This window comes from Vicugna pacos, chromosome 33, assembly GCF_048564905.1.
Source record: "Vicugna pacos chromosome 33, VicPac4, whole genome shotgun sequence".
Lineage (NCBI taxonomy): Eukaryota > Metazoa > Chordata > Mammalia > Artiodactyla > Camelidae > Vicugna > Vicugna pacos.
In genome coordinates, this window is record NC_133019.1 from 3169386 (window position 1) to 3189572 (window position 20187).

General features: G+C 57.8%; 1 protein-coding gene and 1 long non-coding RNA gene across 5 annotated transcripts in view; one reads left to right on the forward strand and one right to left on the reverse strand.

Annotated features, from left to right (window-relative positions):
* Positions 1-20187, reverse strand: part of LOC116276707 (uncharacterized) — an 85802-nt gene that overhangs the window by 10221 nt on the left and 55394 nt on the right. For all 4 annotated transcript variants that reach the window (XR_012066688.1, XR_012066690.1, XR_012066689.1 and 1 more), the window contains 2 exons: positions 15379-15492; positions 4249-4410 (listed from right to left, as the gene is read on the reverse strand). This is a non-coding gene — a long non-coding RNA (uncharacterized lncRNA). The remainder of the gene's footprint in view (positions 1-4248; positions 4411-15378; positions 15493-20187) is intronic.
* Positions 389-19500, forward strand: ADAMTS8 (ADAM metallopeptidase with thrombospondin type 1 motif 8). The gene is made up of 9 exons (XM_031670309.2): positions 389-1706; positions 8864-9103; positions 9770-9905; positions 10445-10612; positions 11467-11768; positions 13827-14010; positions 16297-16469; positions 16596-16771; positions 18522-19500. Exons 1-9 carry the CDS (start codon positions 627-629, stop codon positions 19090-19092), a joined length of 3030 nt encoding a protein of 1009 aa, XP_031526169.2. The 5' UTR covers positions 389-626; the 3' UTR covers positions 19093-19500.

The window sequence follows — 20187 nt, forward strand, 5'->3', positions numbered from 1 at the left end:
TTGCCCCTGAGGTGGTTCCACTTGGCTGCTACCTCCTCTCTGATAACTTGCCACTGCCTAGGGATCAGTCCCCAGCCCCCAGCCAGGCAGTAACACAGTCCTTCATTGCATTAACCAGGTGGCATTTCGCCGGGTCTCCAGCTTGGGATGAAAAAGTGGTTTTCAGCAAAGAGCCTGATGTTAGTATAACCTTTCCCATCTCCCTCTTTTGCTTTACAATGAAAAGCTCTGGAACCTTCCCCAGAGACCTCTCTTCTGCACTGTCGGATCCTCGAAGTGACACTGTGGCTGGGGCCAGTGCAGGAGCCTTTTGAGGGATGTGTGCTGGACACTTGGTCTCAGAGGAGGGAACGTCCCAGAGGAGGGGTCTCCCCAAGGACGCTGCAAGGGCCTGTCCAGCACTGCAGGAGTTAATGTGAGGCCATGTAAAGGGAAGGGGGCAAAGCTGGAGTTGACATTTAACGGGGATGCGGGGGAGGGGGGGAGCGAGTCCCGCTGACTCCTGATTGGTTTTACATTTCATCCAAAATTTTTTTCTCTCCTCTCTCGCTCCCTCTTTTAAGTTTCTCTCTCTGATCCCAGGGGAGGGGAAACGGGAATAGTGAGAGATCAGAAATAAACCTCTTATGTCAAAGCCGGGAAGGAAGTATAAATACGAAGGGCTCGGCAGCCCGCTCTGTGCTTCCCGGGGTGGGGAGGAGGCGGGGGCGGAGGACGCGCACGCGGATCAGCCGCCAGCTGCTCGCGCTCAGCTGGAGCAGCGGCAGCGCCGGCCAGAGGGGCCGCCCGGGGACCGCCGCCGCCAGGCGCCCACCGGCCACGCGCCCGGCCCCACTCTCGCTCTCCTTCCCCCGGGGACGGCTGCCGGGCCGCCCGCACCTGCCCGCGCCGGGCCCGCTTCCTCCTTCTCCCGCGCCGCGGCCGCAGCCCCCATGCCCCGCGCCGCCCCCCGGTGGCCGCCGCTCCTGCTGCTGCTGCCGCTGCTCCTGCTGCCGCCGCCGCCGCCGCCGCTCGCCCGCGGCGCCCCGGCCCGGCCCGGCGGCGGGGGGCCGGCCTCGGCGCTGGTGGTGCCCACGCAGCTGCCGAGCGGCGCGGGCGAGCTCGCGCTCCACCTGTCCGCCTTCGGCCAGGGCTTCGTGCTGCGCCTGGCGCCCGACGCCAGCTTCCTGGCGCCCGAGTTCAAGATCGAGCGCCTCGGGGGCTCCGGCGGGGCGGCCGGGGGCGAGCGGGAGCTGCGCGGCTGCTTCTTCTCCGGCACGGTGAACGGGGAGCCCGAGTCGCTGGCGGCCTTCAGCCTGTGCCGCGGGCTGAGCGGCTCCTTCCTGCTGGACGGCGAGGAGTTCACCATCCAGCCGCAGGGCGCGGGGGACTCCCTGCACCAGCCGCACCGCCTGCAGCGCTGGGGGCCCGGGCGCGCCGCCGCCGAAGCCCAGCCCCTGCCCGGAGCGCCCGAGTGGGAGGTGGAGAAGGGAGAGGGGCAGAGGCAGGAGAGTGGAGCCCACGCGCATGAGGAGGACGAGGACGAGGAACAGGAGGAGAAGGAGGACGAGGAGAGCAAAGAAGAGGAGGCAGAAGGCGCCAGCGAGCTGCCACCGACACTGGGCGCCACGAGTAGGACCAAGCGGTTTGTATCTGAGGCTCGCTTCGTGGAAACGCTGCTGGTGGCCGATGCGTCCATGGCTCGGTTCTACGGAGCCGACCTGCAGGTAGGACTCGCCTTGCCTGGAGGCCCCAGTCACCTCCCAGAGTCTCCAGAGTCTTCCCTTTCCAGTCCTTCTGAGAAAACCCTTCCCGTTCCTCACCCCAAAGAAGGTTCTCTCCTTTCCGAGAGAGCGCAGCAGTCAAGTCACTCTTTTCTTAACCTCTGGCACCTGGGCTACCAACTGCTCCTCCCAGTCTGTCCCTTCCAGTTTACAGCGGAGGTCCTGGGCTTCTTCCCCTCACCCCAACCACTCACATCCCGAACTGAAAGTGGGTTAAAGCACCCCCCGCCCCAGACACCTGCCTCTCCCAACGGAGATGATAAGTGAACATTTTGGAGGAACATCCACGCAACCCCCATTTCTCAGCCCTCTACTGTCTCCAGACCTGAGAGGCTCCCAAGGAAAGGCAGCTGGGATGGAAAGATTCCCTGTGCCTGCAGAACTGAGGCTGCCATAAGTAAAAGACATTGTTTGCAGGGAGTTGAACCTGGAAAGGGGCTGCCCAACTTCTGTGCGCCCAGCTGGTTCTGATCAGGGGCACGGACACCTTGCCAACCTGGCGTTCAGCCCTGGCAGAACTTGGCAGTGCCAGCATCAGCACAAGAAGGGAGGGGAACAGGATTTCTGCCTGGGGGCTCAGCCCGGGAAACTGAAGCTTCAGTGGAAAAGGGAGGGAGAAGGGGGTGGGATGTGAACTCTTCTGGTTAATGTTCCTTCTGGAGCCAGAACTATCCTTGGTCCACCCCAGCTGCTCTGCCCAGACACTGCTCTCTACTGAGCTGGGGCAGGAAAACGGAGTCCAGGGGACAGCTCCTGTGGCCAGGCTGTTTCCAACTAGTTTCAAAGGTGGTGAGGACTCAGCAGGAGGTGTATATGTCATCCTCCAAGGGCCAGGTGAAGCCAGGCCGTTCCAGGAGAGGCTGCACTTTCTCTTTCCCTGAGAAACGCAGAACCAGAGATAGACCAGGTGGAAATGAACTGACCTGCCCAGAGGTCACAGTTCCTGGAAACAGGCACCTTGGCCACTGCTGCAGCTCAGTGGATGCCTTTTTGGTGATGGCAGTCTTGGCTGGGACTCTGTTCTAGGCTCAGCCTGTGCCCAGCTGCTGGGGGCACCGGGTGCTTCAGCATCACCTGTACAGAGTAGTCTAGACGAGGTGCGGTCGGCCCTCCTGTTTCTCAGTCTGCAGTCACTGGGAAATGCACCTTAGCTGGAAGGATGGGAAGAGCTCAAGGTGAACGGTCCTTGTGGCTGCTTCCCTGGCTGCTGCCGGGCTGGTTAAAGCCCAGGCGGGTTCCACCGCACACTGCCCTGATGCTCGCTTCTCCCACAGCGTGGGAGGGCAGCTTTGCGCCATTGGTGCGGTCTGCCCCATGGACTGCGGGTCTGAGCTGATTGAGTATCTGGTTCCCTGCCCATCATGCGAGCAGAAGGAGGCACCAGCCATCTTCTCTTCAACTTTTCCCCAAACAAGTCCTCCAGAGGGTGGAAGGTGGGGCTTCTCCCATCTCAGGGGAGGGCGGCCACACCCAACTACCGGGGGCTCCACCAGAAAGGACTTTCACTGATTCACTGCAAACCCAGAGCTGACATGCTGAGCCCCTCCCACGCACGTACTCGTCTCCGACATCTGCCTAAGAATCAGGAGGTAGGAAAGCCAACACGAACACAGAGAAGCAGCAGAGAAAGGCACTGCTTTCCAGTCTTCAGAGCCAAACGTCCTCCCTGAGGTCCTTCCTAGCATCTCACTCTCTCAGCTCACCACCCAGACACTTAAGACACCACATACTTGCCTTAAGCACGCACAAGCAGCTCCTGACGTCAGAGCCATGTGAAAGCAGGCATGCGCGGTGCCGGGTCCAGGGCTGCCAGCCGCAAAGCACTGGGCTGGGCTGGGTCCTGCCCCAGCCTGGCTGCACCAGACAAGTTGGCTTTCTTTTTGCAGAGCCACCCAGGAACACTTCCACCCTCGTGGGACTCCTGGCTGGATGACCAAGCACATGCTTGTCCCATCTGCTCCCCCTGCACAGACACAGACTCACACCTCTGCACCAGCCAACCCCTGAGGGTCAGGAGAGGGAGTCAGAACAGGCATTAGGCCCCTGTGAAGGCTGAGGTCCTCTCCCGGGGGTGGTGTGCCACCTCCCCCTTGGTCTTATTATGTCATTGCCTGTATCCTGCCGTCACCACACTGGGAGGGGGCAGGGGCTGAGGCACAGCTGTTTTTATGACTGCCCACTGGCCTCTCTGCTCTGATGGCTCACCAGCTTTGGTGATGCCACAGAATAGACTCGAACTTCTCAGCTCAGTCCCCTGGACTCCCTGAATTGGCCCATGAGCTCAGCCAAGACAGGAGTGGACGTCGAGTCTGGGTTTGCCGAGACTTTGCCTGCCCAGACCCACCTCCCAAAACAGAATCCAATTCTTTACAAGTAAGTCTGCAAGGAGTCTCCGGGAGACTTCGTTCACACAAATGGAAAGTGCTTTGGGGTGTCTCGCAACAGGGGGTGTGTGATGAGGACGAAGAAAGACTTTCCTCCTCACCTGCGAAGCCAGGCACCTGGACTAGGTAGTTGATTCTCATCTGAGCATTGATGAGGCTGCTTCACGATGCGTCTTCTGGGAAGTTCAGCGCCATGTGGGGAAGCCACCCTGGGTGTGTGTTCCATCTGCAGAGCGGTTCACACACATCACCTCGGTGAGGACCTGTGAGGGGGCAGAGGAAGGAAGTGCAGGTCACAGGCGACGTGCGACTCCCTCCAGGCCGCACAGCTGGAGGTCTCCTGAGCCTGAGTGCAGTGCCGGTTTGCCTGCAGCCTCTTTAGCACCAGGGGGGGCTGGGACTCTGCAGACCCCTGACACTCGTCCATGTTGTAGGAATAGGTCATTGAACCCGGCAGCCCAAAGAAGACGTCCAACCACAGTGGGAGGGAGGCCCATTCCTGAAAAGAAACTGCCTTCGAGGCTGAGAGAAAGAATTAGCTGCGTGCAAGGTTGGTCTCGCCGCTAAGCTAAGCGACAAGGAAGTTTTCCAGACTTCGTACATTTGAGTTCACTTAATCCCTTGACAGAAGGGGCCCTGCCTCCCACCTTCTTATCTGGTTTCAGAGTTAAGGGGCTCAGACAAAGGGGGCTTTCTGAAAGGAGAGACCACCTCGGAAGAGACCATTAACTCTGTCTGCATCCGGCCGCTGCTAACTGTTCCCTGGAGGAAACTGGAGCAGGAAAGGGGGGAGTGGGGCTGAGCGGTGCCCCACACTCGGTCTGGAAGGCTGTCCTGCCAGGGCATCAGCTGCAAGCTTCAGAACTCCGCTTAGCAGGGAGGGTCCAAGGAGCGGCACTCATTGTCCCCAGAGAAGACCAGGGGAGTCCCAAGATTCAGGCCACCAGCAAGTTGTTTCAGGGAAGGGCTAAGTCCCAGCCATTTCATCTCCCCCTTACGCTTGCCCTCTGGGGAGAACGTCTCCCACAAGCCCCAGTATGAAAGTGACCACATGGCCCAGCTCGCCCAGCACAGCCCCGGTCTAGGCCTATTCTGGAGTAACTGTTGATAGACATTGTCAGGGCAGCCTCGATTGCTTGCACACACGCCTTGGGTTTGTCTGGCTCCACTGAGACTTTCCTTGCAGCAGCAAAGCTGGGTAGCAGTCAGTGCCACAATGAAGAGCAGAGACTTTGAACAACTAGCAGTTCCTGTAACCTCGGTTTCTTCAGCAGCCTAACAGTTACACTGACGCCCTGGCATTGCCTGGAGGAGACAGAGAAACATGGAAAGTGCCCTACCCAGGGCCTGGCACATGGTAGATGCTCAACAAAGCGTAGCTACGCTGGAGTTGTCTCGGGTGACGCAGTTGTCAGAGCAGGAGGACAGGGTGGTGACACGCCATCACAGCCAGCCAGCAATGGCCACGGCCTGCCCTTCAGCTCGCTCAGCCCAGACTGTGAGCTGGACTCCCTGTGCTTCTGGCAAGGGTGTGCTCTGGAGAGGCGGCCCTGCCGCTGGGAGGATGAGGAGGGATGAAGGACATCCGTGCAGGACCGGCTCTCCTCTCCATCTCTCCTTTCCTCTTCCTTGGCTTCTCCCCCACCCTCCCCTCCTCCCCAGCACAGAGCCAAGCCTTCCAGAAGGGGAAGCTGCTGAGGTGGCAGGGCTTCCAGGTCACCACTCCTCCTCTCCCCGCTGCTCCCAGACACGCTGCGAGGAAAGCGAGGAAAGCACTGGGCTCACAGCGGGAAGAGCAGATGAGCAGAGCGTGAGGGAAGACGTTCTGGGCAGGAACTGCTGAGAGCACGCCTGGCCCAGGCCCAGCCTCCCTCGGACTCCTACCAGGGCTGGCCGGGCTGTGCAGGAGCTGCAGGCGAAGAATCGCCTTGTTTGCATGTCAGAGAATCAGAGCGCTATGTCCCGGCCCAGCTGGTGGGCATTTTTTCTCTCCTTCAGGTCCTGGGGGCACCAATGGAGAAGGAGGCTCCCTGAAAAGTGCCCAACTTTCCCTCACAAGAACTCAGGTCATCCGAGAGCAGGGTTGTGACGACCCAACCAGGCTGGCCATGGGCTCTGATCCTCCCGACGCCGTGGCCATGGGAGGTTTTCTGCTGTGCAGGGGCCCCCTCCCTGGCAGCCAGTAGCCCGCACTGGGCTGGCGCTCAGAGCTGTACATAGACACCGGTGGTGGAGCAAGCCAGCTGACCTTCTCCTTGACCAGCCGGCTTCTGGACCTGCTCTCTCTGGGACTGGAAGTCAGGCCGGCCCTTCTGGCCCAGGAGCTGGGCCAAGAAGCGGGGGCTCATGGACTCACAGCCGCCCTCCTGTCCAGGCGCAGGTCCTTCCCCCAGGGAACTCCTGCCACTGCTCCTCAGAGGAGCTGCTGCGGGGATGGTGGGGCTCCAGTCCCCAGAAACTCAGTGAGACAGAAGAGGAGGGGACTTTCAGAGAAACACTGGGCCACACGTCCTGGAAGCCCTCTTGCAATGGAAACTATCTCCTGAAAAAGTAGCCAGAACCACCTCCGACTGTCCTCCTGTCCACTTACTGCCTTGAAGGGAAACGGCTCTCACGCTGGCTCAGCCCGACAGTTACTCCGTGTCTGGAGAAGATGCTGTGAGCTCCCTGAGCTCAAAGGAGGAGCCTCCGAGAACCTCCGTGCTGGGAAGCACCCCCACGCTGTCCTTCATGACACAGTTCGCACTGTGTGCCTTCAGTTTTCACTGGGGACGTGCCCACTGCATGGTCTCTGCTCAGTCTGAGTGGGCGGCTTGGGAACTGGGCCTTTCTTAAACCTCAGGTCTTCACTTCCGTAGGCCGCGCCTTCAGGGCCCACTGCTGAGCGGCTGGCGTCTCTGGTCGTCACACCTTCTTTGTAAGACATCTCCCTGCTCTGAGATTGTGACGTCGGGACTCAAAGGGAAGGCGTCTTGCGAGGAGAGCTGCAGGTGGTCTTAGACGTTCCAGGGGCTGGGCCCTGGCCCTTCCTGGGGCAGGAGACCGGGAGACTCTTTGAGCCCCAGAAGCAGTGGAGACCTGGAGAAGCAGCCCCAGCAGGCTGCCACTCCTCAGCCCTCACCTCTCATTGCATAATGACGTGATTGCCTGTTTCCCTCAGGAATCCAACTCCAGGAGCCAGTGCCAAGTTTCAGCTTTGCTGATAAGATGTTTACATCAGCCTAAACATAGCCTGAGTGCTTGACGTGCTAAGTAACCTGCCAACCCGTTTGTAGGGCTTACAAAATATCTGGCTCGTTGCCTGCGAGGTGGACAGACAGATCCCATTCACAAATAATGGGATTCATCTGGAATGCCCTCACATGGCCTCAACCCATGGAATGTCCCTCTCTAGCCTTTCAGCCTCCTTTCCCCTCCTTCCACTCCCACCATCCATCGCAGGAGGTGGTGCCCTAGGGAACAGGGAGCAGGGCGGTGAGTGGCAGCTCAGCTGGTCACAATCCTGGTGGAAGGCGTGCATGCCTCTGCCCCCTTTATCTCCTGCTCTGCAAAACCGTCCAAGAAGACTCGCTTCTAGAGGTCCCCGAGGCAGGAGACTGAGCCCCAGTCTGGCCTCTCCCGAAGCCTTGGAGCAGCTGGCAGCCCAGGGATGGAACAGAGACCAAGCACTGATGTGGACTCCTTCAGCTGGGCTTGGTGGGACTGGAAGCAGTGAGAGCCTGAGCGCCTGGGTCCCACTGGGCCCACCCAATTCTCTCACGTCCCCAGCAGAGGGAAATAGACCCTTCGGGGCTGTCCAGGCAGAAGCCGACGGGCCAAGCATAAGTTCATGAGAAGAGTGTAGACCTTGGAGACAGACGCGCCTGGGCTGGCCTCCTGGCTTTGAGAGCCGAGCGACTTTAGACAAGTCATTTAACGTGTGTGAACCTCCACTTCCCCGCTCATGAAATGGGGATCACAGTCCCTGCTTCCCAGAGTTACTGTGAGCAATTGATGAGATGTCGTAGGTGCGTTCTGTGACTGGGATGGAGGAGCTGTGGTTAGGAGCGACAGAGCAAAGTGGTTCCCACCCTGAAGGGTAGGGGTTACTCCAACAGGCATTGGGGAAAGGCTCGTCTGGATTCTAAGAGAGAACTCTACCAACCTTGAATGCTCAGATAACTGCTTCTGGGCAGAGAGCGGAGTGGGGACGGGGGACTGGCAGGAAGACAGCTGGTGTGAGCGCTAAGGCTAAATAACCAGTGCAGCCCAGTAGAACTCTGTGTGATGATGGAAATAAAGATGTCGTCCGCTTGGCCCGGGACAGTAGCCATGAGCCATAGATGCCTGTGACACCCTGGAAATGTGGCCGGTGTGGCAGAGGAGCTGTGGTTTTATTTCCTTGAGTTTTAACGGGTTTAGATGTCCGTGGCCACATGTGGCTGGTCAGGATGTTAAACGCACAAGCTGTGGTGTGGAGCCAGGCATTCTGGGCTCACACGCTGGCTGGACACTCATTAGCTCTGGAACTGTGGACCAGCTACTGGGCCGCGAATTTCCTATATGTACGATGAAGGGCAATGATGCCAGGGCCTCAGGGGTTTGTGGGTCTTCGAGGTGCTCTATACCAATGCTCTGCCCAGCCCAGCCCACAGGCGGCTGCATTGCTCCGGGTGATGGCGGGGCGGGCCATGGCTGAGCGACCTCCCCTTCACTCTCCACTCCCCCTGCCGGCAGAATCACATCCTGACACTGATGTCGGTGGCAGCCCGCGTCTACAAGCACCCCAGCATCAGGAACTCCATCAACCTGATGGTGGTGAAAGTGCTGATAGTGGAAGACGAGTACTGGGGCCCGATGGTGTCCGACAACGGGGGGCTCACGCTGCGGAACTTCTGCAGCTGGCAGCAGCATTTCAACCAGCCCAGTGACCGGCACCCGGAGCACTTCGACACGGCCATCCTGCTCACCAGACTGGTCCGCGGGCCTCGGGAAACCGGGGAGGGAGGGAGGGAAGGAGGGAGGGAGGCAGGTGCGGGCCAGAGGGAGGGCTGTGGGCTGCCCAGATGGGGGGGACCGGCTCCCTGCTGGCCCTGGCTGGACACCAGGAGCCTGGTGTGTGGACGAGGAGGAGAAGGTCATGAGGACAAGTGTGAAGTATTTGCAAGGGAAGGAGAGGAATCTCGTGAGGGCTCTTTTCCAGAACTTTGTGACCAGCTGTCTGCTGAGCTCATAACAAGGAAATGGGCTCAAACTGCACAGTGAGAGGAGAGTTGGAACTGGAGGTGGGGGGGTCCGTTTGTAATGGTAGTTCAACCCAGAGGCGAGTACTGTGGTTTTAGCCCCACTTTTCAGCTTGGGAAACCAAGGCACTGAGCAGCCACCCAGGGGCAGCACCTGCTGTCAAGCCCCAGCTGGCCTGCTGTGGGGTTCGCCCTTCACCACTCACCAGCTCTCCTGCCTGCCCTGGCAAGCTCTCCGAGCCCCAGGCAGCCGGAGGACATGCTGACATAGAAAGAGAAGTGGCCTTTCTGAAGAAATAGGGATTTGGCTTAAAACATTTCCTTCAACTCGGGGTGGGCAGGAGTAGGGAGAGTTTCTGTCCTGTGTCCGTCCTCACGTCTCGCTCTGTCCTCCGGGCAGAACTTCTGTGGGATGAGGGGCATGTGTGACACCCTGGGGGTGGCAGACATCGGCACCATCTGTGACCCCAGCAAGAGCTGCTCTGTGATCAAGGATGAGGGACTGCAGGCAGCCTACACTCTGGCCCACGAGCTCGGTAAGATTCACCCGCCAATGCCCACACGTGCTGGGCTGGGTCGGGGAACCTGCCCTCCCAAGTCCAGCCAGCCCAGCTTCCGGGGACCTGGCCAGCCCCCTCCTCATTCCACAGAGCGAGGGTGCAGAGCAGCCGTGTGCTGTCTCCCCTTAGCCCTGCCCCGAGCACAAGGCCAGCATATTAACACAGTGTCCAGGGCCAGCATCAGAGGTCACTGGGGAAATGCCAAAACACAGAACGCGTGCTCAGGTAGAGCCGAGAGGCTGCGCCCAAGCTAAGCAGTGAGGATTCTGGAAGGTCATTCGTAAGTGCCGCGTTAGCGAGTGAATCATCGAGGCGAATGCGAATCAGGACAGGTTGAGGCAAAAAATGAAGGGATCTCAGTGTTCCTCGTACCCTGAGAAAGCTCCCTGGGAGGGAAGGGCCCAGAGCAAGGCCTGGAACAGCCTCTGAGCGCCCTCAGGCGGGGCTCCCACGAGGAGCGGGCGGGAGGGCGCAGAGCGGCGGCGGCAGCCAGACCGCAGGTTCCGTCCTCCCAGGGCACGTGCTCAGCATGCCCCACGACGACTCCAACCCCTGCGTGCGGCTCTTCGGGCCCCTGGGCAAGCACCACATGATGACGCCCCTCTTCGTCCACCTGAACAAGACGCTGCCCTGGTCCCCCTGCAGCGCCATGTACCTCACCGAGCTCCTGGACAGTGGGCATGGTAGGTCCCCAGGCTCTCTCCCCACCTCTCCCGGGCCAGCGGCTGGCAGCTGAGATCTGCCCGGCCAGCCTCCCAACACGGCCACTGGCCAAACCCCTTCACAGAGCATCGCAGACATTGAGGGCTGGAGAGACTCGGGCTGTGTCCTTCAGCCACCCTCCCCGGCCACGGGGATCACATCCCTGCCACAAGGCATGCGCTTTCTTGGCCCAGCTTCCAGCAGCCTGAGTTCTGGGCCAGCTTAGATTATTCCCCAGAGCAGGTGGAAGTAGTCTGACAAGGTCTGTCTGGAGGAGGGGGCTTCCAGCAGAGCTCAAAGGAATGGAAGAGTGTGGTGCAGAGGACAGAAGGGGACGTTCTGACTAGCGCGACAGACCATAGGATGCCAGGGAAATGGCAGGGAGGCGGGACAGGCCCTGTGGGCGCCAGGACTGGGGAGAGATGCCTGGTGAAGACGACCTGACTTGAGCAAAATGGTGAAAGCATGACTGATTCTTGATTCTTGATACAAAAGTAATTGATTCTCCAAACATTAGAACTCTGGCTTCATTCTCATGCCATGATTTTTAAGAGCCCGTTTACATCCCCATTTATACTATGAGGTAGAATAGTGCTACAGTTAGTCGGTATTCCCTAGGTAAACAGTGAATGCATATAAGATGTTCTGGATAACGAAAGACACTCAATCTTTAAAAACAAAACTTGCTACTACTGATGGTCAAAAACTGGATGAGCTTTAGACAGATGATTGAGCACTGACAGTTCTTAGATCAAGGTCCAGGAAGCCCTGACTGGGATGTGGGAGGAGGGGACCCGCCCCTTACTCTTGTTCCTCTGCTTCCTCCAACCCTCAGGAGACTGTCTTCTGGATGCCCCCACCTCGGCCCTGACCCTCCCGACAGACCTCCCAGGCCGCAGGGCCCTCTATAGCCTGGACGAGCAGTGCAGGCAGATCTTTGGGCTGGGCTTCCGCCATTGCCCCAACACTTCCCCACAGGACATCTGTGCCCAGCTCTGGTGCCACGTGTTCGGCACCGAGTTCCTCTGCCACACGAAGAACGGCAGCCTGCCCTGGGCTGACGGGACGCCCTGCGGGCCCGGGCGCCTCTGCTGGGATGGCAGCTGCCTGCCCGCCGAGGAAGTGGAGAAACCCAAGGTGAGGGCGGCCACTCGGGGGTGGGGGAGAGGGCAGGAGGGAGGGCCGCTTCCAAGGAGGAAACCACACTTGAAAGCCATGGACTGAGAGACTCTGGGCCAGGTGCAACTAAGACTTCTAAGTAAAATTGCTCATCTTTTGACAAAGCAAAGCATATTTATCCAAACTCGAGAGGAGCTACTTGAGGCTGTACTCAGAGCGGACGGATGACACCGGAAGTGCTCCTGGCACTTGGGGTGCAGCTGTGGGGTTGCTTGAAGCCTGTGGAGGCTGGTGATGGGGTGAGACACCCCAACAAGAGACCAGTTGTGGAGACCCGTATGAATTCTATGATAAACAGCAGACGAGGAGTGTCCGTCAAGGACTGAGGGGAAAGTGGCCCTCTCCTGCCCGTGCCCGAGTTGAATTCACAACCAGAGGTCAGGAGAATGAGAGTAGCTGTGGAGACTCCTCACTCACGGAGGAGGGAAGGAGGAATCAGAATCACCTCTGACCAGGCAGAGAACACTTGGCCCAGGACAGAGTAAACTTGCAAGGAGAAGCAAAAGCAACGCCAGTGAGAGTTTGTAAATGATTTGCGTCTTTGCCCTGCTCTTAATACTTCCAAACTGTGAGGCTGATCACATTTCTCTTGCTGTGAGTCACTGAGCCATCTCTGAAACAGCACCCACTGGTCCTGGCCCAGCTGTGAATCACCAGGGTGGCCTGAGCGCTCACCCTCCGGAGGGCCGTCCCTAGTGGCACATCCTTTGCACTGAGGCCCAGGAGCCCACGCGGCCAGGTAAAGCATAAGCCCCTTCCGAGCCTAAGCCAGGACGTGACTCCCAGCCCTCCATCCCGACACTCAGCTGCTCTTCCAGGTGCCAGCCCTGTCCTGCAGCAGGTGCTTCACACTCTGCTGAGAGGGGAGGCTGAGAGGGGGCCCCGCTAATGCTCCCCAGCACCAGAGCCAAGCTCAACACAGGGAAAGGTGGACATAAAATGATCACAGGATGATGTTTATCACCTACTTTTAAGGGGAAAAGATAGATCATAAAATACTATATATATATATATGTGACAGAATCATATCTGTGTAAAATAAAACCATGGCATCTTTATGATTAGAGAGCACAAAGGTACAAAAGGATGTTGATAAAAATCATGTCAGTGGGTTCATCTGGGTAGCGGTACTTTAAAAAAAAATTTTTTTTAACAGAGGTACTGGGGATTGAACGTAGGACCTCATGCATGCTAAGCATGCACTCTACTACTGAGCTATACCCACCCCACTTTTTTAAAAAAAATTTTGGGGTAGTGGTATTTTTTAAGCTTCTCTGTATTTTTCATTTTTCATATGAGCACATATGACTTCTGTAACTTTTTAAAAATTATTTTCATGTTGAAAATTCCATGAACCCACCAAGGGCAACGCCTTGTTCTCAGGGTCAGTGGTAAAACTGGAAGCATCTCTCAGTTTCCAGGGCACCATCCTCCCACTGGAACTGGTAGCTGGTAGACATAGCAACACCTCCCAGCGATTATTCCTTTAGATCAGAACTTCTCAGCCTCAGCACTGGCGACATTTAGGCTGCATACGTCCTGGGTACGGGGGCTGTCTGGTTTGTGCTGGATGTTTAGCAGCACCCTCTCCTCTACCCATGCGAGGCCAGCAGCACACACCCTCCCTAGTTGTGACAACCACAGTGCCTCTAGACATTGCCAAGTGTCCCCGGAGGACAAAAGTGGCCCTGATGGAGAACCACTGCATTGGAGCCAGCCTTATTCCCATCGAAGTGTTCATTCAACAACTACTATTGAGCACCTTGCAAAGGGCAAGGCACAGGGAGGGCAGGGGGTCAGCAGCGAGGGAGGGCAGGGGGTCGGCAGCGGGCAAGGCCAGGGCAGCCTCTGTGTTCACGAAGCTGCAACCACGCAGGCCACGTGGTCATTGTGCAAATGATTTGGGCAGTTTACCGAACTCTGTGCACCAGGACGAGCGTTAACTAGGTGAGGTCACACCAAGGCTGAGGCCTCCTCCCCTCTGCTCCAGACCCAGTGTGGCCTTGTGTGTTGCAGATCGTGGTGGACGGAGGCTGGGCCCCATGGGGACCCTGGGGAGAATGTTCAAGGACCTGCGGAGGAGGGGTGCAGTTTTCACACCGTGAGTGCAAGAACCCGGAGCCTCAGAATGGAGGGAGATACTGCCTGGGTCGGAGAACCAAGTACCAGTCATGCCGCACGGAGGAGTGCCCCCCCGACGGTAAGTGCCGGAGCAGCGGCTGTGGCCCCGCAGCACAGCCCCAGAGGGGTGGGCGGTCTCCTGGGGCCGGCTTTCCCGGGATACAGGCATAAACCGGCTCTGCGAGGCACCGAGCTTCAGGGCAGCCCGTAGCGACCCAGGACAGCTCACCCTGTGCTGGGAGAGCCTGGCAAAGTCAAGGAGAGAAACCACCCTGTCTTCCCAGATGAAGAGATGGGGATGTCTATCCCAACCAGACTTGTTCGGTTGGGGTGGGGGAGGGCTTTGCAGAGGGGCTGGCCTAGGATAAAACTCCTCCTGGAGGCGTCTGAGCCCTGTCTGTATGGAGAATGGAAGCGTTTTCCAAAGCAAGTGTCAGAGCCAAACCTCCAATGTCTTTCCAGCCAACGTTCAGCCCACGGCAGAGGTAAGATTTCTGAATCTGATTCTAGTGTGCATTCTTTCTGAGAAGAGTTGCCCACCTTCCCCTGGAGCTGTGGCAGCTGCCTGACAGACCTTCCTGGGAAGCAGCCCCCGCCCCCCCACCCCGGCACATTCCACCCCAGTGCCTGCTGGAAAGCACAGGCGTTAACTCAGAGGCAGAGACCCGAAGGGAGGGGATCAGTGGCAGTCTTCTCCCCACCATCCCTTCCATCTCCAGGAAGTGTTGGCAGGCAGCAACTGACAAGCAGCGCTTTCAGAGACTCACCCAAGCGCAGAGGCGCTGGCGCTGGGATGGTGCTAATGAGGGAATCTGGAGGCTCTGCAGTTTTGCAAGACAAGGAGAATCAGTAATGGCACGAGGCTCTAGAAACTTCGCGCTGAAATTGGGAGAGTCTGCCTGGCATACGAGAGAAGTATTCACAGGGGGGTGGGGAGCGAGAGAATGAGAGAGAGAGAGAGAAAGGGGATGGGATGAATATAAAGTACGAGGCAGACATGGACAGAGTCAGCCATCTCGATCAATAAGTGTGTTTTTAGTGCCTATTGTGTGGCTAGAACTGTAATGGGTATTATAATGACATAAATAGCGTGTTCTTTGTTCTCAGGAACACGTGGACCCCTTTCACAAAGCCATTAAAGCTCAACCTGTGAGGCACAGACCCCAGACTTACAGGGCATCCGGAGCCAGGAGAAGCCTGGACTTGTCAGAAGCTTCTCAGGGAGTCAGGGCTGAGCAGGGGCTGGAGGACTGAGATGGTGCCGATTTGAGGGGAGGTTTGAGGGGCACTGATTCTCCCAGACAGAGTCAGGCTGAGTGTAGCAGCATTTCCAGGCCAGTCAAAGGTGCATGAAGGCTAAAATAGCATCTGGAGGCTCTCTACGCCCGCTGTCCCCTCAGGTCCCCTGGAAGCTTCCACGCAGGCCCAGGCCCCTCAGATGTCCTACCTCAGAATCTCAGGGGGAGGCCGTGGCCGTCTGTGATCTGAAGTCTGCACAGGTCAGGCAGATGTACAGCTGGGGTGGAGAAACTCAGTAGTAAGTGCAGGTTGAACTTCAGGACTGTGAAAAAGAAAAACCCAGGTCTTACTTCAGACGGATTGTTCTGGAGGCTGGGCACTAAGTCTTACAGGAAACCACAAGGCCTGGGCCTGTGAGAGGGGGACTGGGGTGGTGAGAGTGGGATGGAGACATTTAAGATCATAGGTTGTCCTGATGGAGGGTAAGGCTTAGCCCCGGGTTAGAAAGAGTGATGCAGATGCTCCAATGTTCCATGATACTGGGGTGTCGGTCCCAGACTGGAATGCGGTAGTGTCACCAAATGAAGATCAAACCAGCCCATGGAGGACCCATGTGGAGCTGGGCCTGGCTGGGCTGGAGGCAACTACAGTACTACAAGTGGAGTCCCCGCAGACACCCAGAATTACAGCAAGTGGACCGGAACCGGACGTGTAGACCCAGGAGCTTTTGGACACACATCCATGTCACCAAGGATGTCACAACAGAGCACAATTACCAGAGGCTCCAAAACATGTGCCTTCAAAGCCTACTGAGTTGTCCCCTGTCCCTGCCTGAGTTCATTCGTCTGTGAAGCAGAATGAAGCTCCTCCCATACAGGAAGGCTCTTTTCCCCAGAAGCCCAGCTGAGGCTGGCTGCTCCTCTCTTTGCCCCATGAGTAAGGGCCACGCTAGGTGGGGCGAGGTCGGTGTTTAGGGAAGTTGGGCCAGGTGACACTGGTCCTGTGTCCTGGGGCTGGGTCAAGTCCAGGAGGAAGAAAAGTGCCCAGGACCCCGGCCCTTCTCCAGGGGGTCCTCCCAGCTGCAGCTCAGCGTGTTAACTCCATGCCTTCTCATGCTCTTTGTTAGGGAAGAGCTTCAGGGAACAGCAGTGTGAGAAGTACAATGCCTACAATTACACGGACATGGACGGGAACCTCCTGCAGTGGGTCCCCAAGTACGCGGGGGTGTCCCCCCAAGACCGCTGCAAGCTGTTCTGCCGGGCCCGGGGTCGGAGTGAGTTCAAAGTGTTCGAGGCCAAGGTGAGGTTCCCACTGGAACCCAGGTCCACAGGTGGGGAGGAAGGCCACCTGGCAGGAGCCGACAGGAGGGCTGCGTTGGTATCACCACACCCTCCCTGACCTCCCTCTCCCCTTCCCTTGATGCAGGTGATCGATGGCACCCTGTGTGGGCCAGAGACCCTGGCCATCTGTGTCCGTGGCCAGTGTGTCAAGGCTGGCTGTGACCACGTGCTGGGCTCGCCTAGGAAGCTGGACAGATGTGGGGTGTGCGGGGGCGAAGGAAACTCGTGCAGGAAGGTCTCCGGTTTCTTCAACCCCTCCAGGTGGGTCTCCCCAGGAGATCTGTCCCCAGCTGCAACAGCAGACTGGGCTCTGGAGTCATGGGGGCCTAAGTTGAATTGTAGTTGCTACTCCAGACCTGTGGAGTACTGAGCTTCAGTTTCTTTATAAAACACCAGCATCCTCTCCATCTCAGAGTCATTGTAAGGAGTCACGAGATGGGCAGAACACTTGGCTCAGGGTCTGGCCCACAGAGAGGGTGGCTCACAGGGCGGCCGGAGGCCACATGGGCAGGGATGTATCATCTCTGAGTCAATCAGCAATGGGGCTGCACTGAGTCTCCAAGATCTTTGCCAGAAAGCAGCAACTCCAGGCTTGTTTTGGGAAGGACCTTTCACCCCACACCAGGGGAGTCCTGTCCTTCCTGCAGGTGACTCAGGGAAGAGGGGGAGGGAGGAGGACCCTGGCAGCCTCAGGGCTTCATGAATCTGAGCACTCCAGATGCCTTTCCACACCTTAAAGCCACACGTTCATAAAGCCCCTGGTATTTATTTACAGGTTTTCACTTCTGTGGCCTTGGTTGATTCCTAAAAACAGTCTATCAAGGCCAAGACCCTTATCCCCCATTTACAGATGAAGAAACTAAGGCATAAAGACATCATGTCACTCCTCTCAGGTCACAGCGATAGGTGATGTCAGCCAGAAGAGAACCTAGGTTTCTCCACTCCTGGGCTACTTTCCCCGCCCCTGCACACCACTCCCCCGGAGAGAGCGACTCCACTGGAGAGGGAGACCCCCCCAGAGAGGGAGGGCAGGGCTGCGTCAGGTCAGGCAGCCGCACTGCGCTCCTTGCTGTCTCTCTCGCTCGCGTCCGGCTCAGAGAACAGCATCAGTCCACAGGAGGCAACTCGGGAGTCTTTTCAAATTTAAACTCAACAGACACAGAAGAAAGCAGCATGGGGTGTGGGAGAGTCAGACACTGGGGCTCTTAGGCATGAGACACATGGGCCCCGGGTGCTTTCACAGCTGCCCCAGACCAAGCGGCTGGCCCCAGCTGGGCGTGAGGCGGGAACAGCAGACAGCCAGTTACGGGCTTCCTCAGTCCTCTTCGCTTTCTTCCCAGCCTGTGAAACCCAAATGCTTTTACCCCAGGAGAAAAGAAGAACTAAGGTTTCTCCATCCAACATAAAGCCCTGGGCCTACAGCAAAGCTGAAACACTGTCCCCACCAGCACCCCAGCTCACGGGGCTAGGCACACCCAAGGCAGCCGTGTCGCCCAGATCCCTGCTGAGAGCCACGTTAGCCAAACACCAGGGGCTGATCAACTGTAAGAGCTGGAGCGAGGCGCCCATCTGGTCAGATTCTGGAAAGGGCGGGTGGGGCAGATTTTTCCACATGGATTTCAGCTCTGGGATGAACGTGGCCAAGTGAAGTTTATATCAGTACCAGGTGCTACATGTGTCCGCAGTCTTGTTTGAGCCAAGAGCCCAGGTTTGGCAGCAAGGATGCAGCCTTCACACCCCTCCAGGCTGCCTTCTCCTCTGAGCTATCGTCAAGATCCAGACGCCAAACATTTGAAAGAGAGCTGCCAGGCAAAACAAAAACCCTTGAAAATCCCAGCATATAAAGCATTCCTGTTGGCCTCAGCCGCTGATTTATTTGGAGCTCTGGGGCGGCTGCTTCCTTGTTTGCTCGTGGTTCTGGTCCGCCCACCCCAGTCACTGCGGGCCAACTTCCTGAGCACGGGGCTGGGGAGCGGCCGGCCCTAAGGATGTCTTTCTGGTCCTCTCACAGATATGGCTACAATGACATCGTCACCATCCCCGCTGGTGCCACAAACATTGACGTGAAACAGTGGAGCCGCCCAGGGGTCCAGAACGACGGCAACTACCTGGCCTTGAAGACTGCCGACGGGCGGTACCTGCTCAATGGGAACCTGGCCATCTCCGCCATCGAACAGGACATCTTGGCGAAGGGGACCATCCTCAAGTACAGCGGTTCCCTTGCCACCCTGGAGCGGCTGCAGAGCTTCCAGCCCCTGCCCGAGCCTCTGACCGTGCAGCTCCTGACAGTCCCCGGGGAGGTCTTTCCCCCCAGAGTCAAATACACCTTCTACGTCCCAAACGACGTGAACTTCAGCATCCAGGGCGGCAAGGAGAGGACAACCACCAACGTCATCCAGCCCCTGCTCAACGTGCAGTGGGTGCTGGGAGACTGGTCTGAGTGCTCCAGCAGCTGCGGAGCTGGCTGGCAGCGGCGGACCGTGGAGTGCCTGGACCCCAGCGGCCAGGCCTCCGCCACCTGCGACGAGGCTCTGAAGCCTGAGGATGCCAAGCCCTGCGGGAGCCAGCCGTGCTCCCCGTGACCCAGCGGGTGGGCCAGGCTTGTGCTCATGCACTCAGGGTGTGGGGTGCAGACCAGGGCCGTGCTACAGTGACCCCACCTCTGGAGGTGGCATGGCCTCCCCAGGCCCCTCACTGCCACAGCCCCTCTGGTTGGGCTGGAGGGGAGAGGAGACAGACAACAGACGCTCAGTCTACTATCTCGCGGATTGGACCTTGCTTGGGTTCAAGTAGAGGGCAGAGGTAAAAAGGTAAAGAGCACACTTACGACCCAAACCAGAGGCGTGGTCAGCCTGTCTGCAAAGGACTAGCGAAGTTAAATGAAAACACTTTTTTCTACTTGGTTCCCCCAATAAATAAGCTACCTCAGAGGGGAAAAAATTACGTAAAGGAGAGTCGTGGGGTGGGGGTGGACCGTGAGTGTCCTCAGAAATGACCGGGACCCTCTTCATTATTAAATCCATCGCCTGGGGGGCCGCGAACTGCAGGGCTGTGGAGAGCCGTGTTCTCGGGCTCCCACCTGCAGGGTGGACCCATTTCAAGTATTTATGCAAATGTGTCTCTAAACTAAAGTGTGATCTTGTGCCAATGTAGTCATCTGATCTGGCTCAGTATTTCTTTGGAAAGGGCAGGGGACCCAGGGCCAAGGACAGAGGCTACAAACAGGTCAGCCCACCCTGAGCATACGCAGGGAAGCTGGCACCTTGCCTGCGCCTCGGAGGCCTTCCCCCCGGTTCTGCTGAATCTAGCTCAGTCAGGCAATTCTCCTCTGCAAAATCTAAACCAGCAGTTCTCAAACTTTAGTGGGCAGTAGGGTCATCCAGAGGGCTGCTTGAAACACAGATGGCTGGGCCCCACCCCAAGAGTTTCGGATTCAGTGGATCCGGGGCCCGAGAACCCGTATTTCTAACAAGTTCCTAGGTGACACGGAAGCTGCTGGTTTGCGGACCACACTTTGAGAACCTCTGCTCTGGTGGAAACTTCCAGCGTGAGGGTAACAGTGGTCCTGCGATGCCTCCGAGCTCCTTTTTCCTTCCACTCTGCATGTGTCCCCATCCTCACTTTACATACCGACCAGCCGGAGATACAGGATTCTCTTAGCATCTGAGGAATGCTGC